This window comes from Buceros rhinoceros, unplaced genomic scaffold (genome assembly GCF_000710305.1).
Source record: "Buceros rhinoceros silvestris isolate BGI_N320 unplaced genomic scaffold, ASM71030v1 scaffold3020, whole genome shotgun sequence".
Lineage (NCBI taxonomy): Eukaryota > Metazoa > Chordata > Aves > Bucerotiformes > Bucerotidae > Buceros > Buceros rhinoceros.
In genome coordinates, this window is record NW_010388874.1 from 227,036 (window position 1) to 230,099 (window position 3,064).

Here is a 3,064-nt window from a genome sequence, read left to right on the forward strand (position 1 = left end):
GAGGTGTACATTGTGACCTAAAACGCAGCTCTTGGAAAGAGACTGGGGCTCGTTGCCCGTTTTGGAATCCTACGGTGCAATGTTCAGTGTTTCTTCTATGTTCTCCAGTACTACATCTGCCGTATACTGATCCACCCCTTTATCACCATGTTTCCCAGCGTGACACCAGTTTCTCTTTTCTGAACACAGTGGGGTTCTCTTAGCACTGGATCCCCTGGCTGAGGGGTGAATTTAAGCCACTGCATTTACATAGTAGCTTCTAAATTTAGATACCTGGAGAGTTCCTGTAATAATTTCTGTTTTCTAGCCAGAATCCAAAATTTGGATGGGACTGACAAGAGACCAGAGCAAGAAAGTGACATTATCAGCCAGGAGTCTTCTGTTTGGTCCTCGACTCCCCGAAAGAATGGCAGCGTCTTGAACTTTGAATCTCCTGTGAGCAAAGGCACCAGAATACAAACAATTTCCCAGTCTGTGCCGCAAACCGTGCCCTCAACTGATGTTGCAAGACCTGTCAAAGCAACTCCAACTTCAACATCGTTAACGCCAGCTCCCTCAGTATCAAGTGTACAGAAACCAAGAAACGATCGTATCTCAAACAGGCAAGACTGCTTGGGTTGTGAAATGGCATTTCTGCCAGCAGCTCCATGACATACGTGTGTTTATTTACAAACCGGTTGTGTATTCAGGCTGTCTGGAGCAGCGAAACAGCTGAGGGATTTTTAAAAGCAGATTCATTCATGGGTAGCACTCAGATTTCTGGTGACACCACTTCCTTAACTCTCCCTTAATTGAGACAGGATTATAAAACTTCTAAAATTATGTAGTCGATGGAGTTTACACACACCTGAGGCAAAGGTGAATACTAAGCCTTCCCTCAGGTGTATAACTAAAATAGTTGGAGCAGAATAGAATTTCCACTGACAAGACAAGCACAGGAGGGTGAGGGAACTCTGTACAGAATGCCTGTGCGGGCCTGGTTGTGGGACAAGTTTTGGACATCAGCAGGCTGATGCTTTAAGGTACCTGTTGGGGTTTTCTTTCCCAAGTGATCAGATAAAGAACTGTTCTTAAAGTAAGAAGAAAATAGAATGGGAACATAACATGAGAGGTCAATTATCTGCTGCTTTTTCCCAGGGAAGAACAAATATATCTCCTAATTTCTAGTGTGTGTTTTTTCAAACTGGAACAATCTGGAACAAAGGAGATTCTGTAATCTCCACCCTTACAATCTAGTGTTTGACTTCCAGAGCAATAAACTTTAATATGTTTTAATTACGTTAATAGATGAGCATGTATCTTAATATTTCCATCCTTTTCTTTCCTTCCTAAAGATACCAAAGCATTCTGCATGGGAGTGTGAGCGAGCTCTGCAAAACAAAGCCCTACACACCAGTGACTTTCAAAAAGCACTCTGAAGATGTTCGTTCTGAGCCTCTCTTCAGAAAAGGTATTCGGCAGGTAAATCTGGATGCCCTTGGGGCAGGAGCTCCTGTTTTTGTGGGGCGTAGACCACACGCGACCAGGTATTTTCTTGTTAATGAAACTGAGTCCCGCAAAAAATCGCTCCGTTCTACCTCCCAACTCCAAAGGCACTTGAGAAAGGATGAATCAGGAGATATTATTGAGTTGTATCCACGCAACGTCAGAAGATATGTGGTTCGAACACCACAACAGATGTATTCCCCTAATCCCAGTGAAGATGAGGAGGATGACGAGGAACTTGGGAGAGAATTCATTAACGGATCCTATCGCCCTCGCTCGCTCTCTGATCTTCGCCCAGCACCACGATTTTACATTGGGGAACATGCTGATGGCCACGTTCTTATGAGCAAGGATCTAGCCAGAGTTCATTACAAATCCTGGAATGATGGTTTTGACCTAGACCTGGACAGGCCTCCATACGCTTACAGGAAAGTGCACCTGAGCTATCATGAGCCATGTGTGAAACCAAAACCAAAGCAAAAGCTGGAGCAATCTCTAACAGAATCTGATTCAATTTCCATTGAATCCAGCAGCGACCCGCAGAACAGCGGCAACGACCAGTATATCCAGGTCATTCACAGCAAGGAAAAGTATCCGAAACCTGGGACAAAACTCACCAAAAAGAAATCAAAAAACAGTGTTGATCTAAATATGCCTGAGCCTAATGAACTGGTATGCTCAAATGTCTGAGAAAGTGCCTCAGACTTTTTGTGTTTTGAACTGGTGTAGGCGCCTTTGTCGTACTTGGTGTTTGAGGACTATCGGAATAACGACAACACTCTTTGCAACAGCAGCGTACGCAGCCACCCGAGGTGGGAAAAGCCTAGTGAGCCTTGTGTTCTGCTGTTAACTGTACCTTGCTTTAATATCACAGCTGATGTGTTGCAAACCTGGAAGAGAGAAATATTCATATTTATTACTTACTATTATGCTGTTTAAAAACCCCTAGACCCCGCCTATCAGAAAATCAAAAGCTATGTTCTTGGGGCACCTTAATTAAAGAAGTACAAAAGTATGTCAGATGAAGCTCTCTTTGTCTCTTTGACACAGTCACAGTTAAAGATGCTTCCACAAAATAAATCCAGCAGGTTATCAGGTTCCTGCAGAGTATTCATGTATTATTTATGGTATTTATTTATCGGTTTTGGTATAATTTATGACATCTTGACACACCTAGTTTGAATATGGCGTAGCTCAAACAAACCAGCAGCAGGGTGATGACAGAGAACAGGGAGCTCTCTTTGGAGTGTCCTGCACGGTCAGTGGAGTTCCTTGATGCTAGCAATGCATGCCAGCCTGCTACGTGAAATCCAGGATCTTCCACGAAGCTTCTGGTGCGAGGCCTCAGCCCAGCCTGATTCCTACAGCTGGTCGCTGTGCAAAGCTTTCTATCCACAGCCTTTAAAAAACTTGCTTCATCACTCCAGATTTAATTCTACCCTGTTTATCACACACCACTGCAGTTTTGCGCCGTCTTGAGATGCTGAAGATTGCTCTTTTTTTTGATGCCGTGTGCGTTACAAAGCAAAACAAAGCCGGGCCAAAAGCCCCACTTAGCAGAGACCCGCGCTGCCTCTGC

The 3,064-nt window shown here is 44.1% G+C and overlaps 1 protein-coding gene across 1 annotated transcript in view; it reads left to right on the plus strand.

The window, feature by feature from the left end:
• TMC3 (transmembrane channel-like 3) overlaps nt 1-2,175 on the plus strand; it is a 21,585-nt gene extending 19,410 nt beyond the window's left edge. The window contains exons 21-22 of the mRNA XM_010131689.1: nt 308-602; nt 1,335-2,175. Coding sequence (XP_010129991.1) covers nt 308-602; nt 1,335-2,175 — 1,136 coding nt within the window. The remainder of the gene's footprint in view (nt 1-307; nt 603-1,334) is intronic.
• The last annotated feature ends 889 nt before the right edge of the window (nt 2,176-3,064 follow it).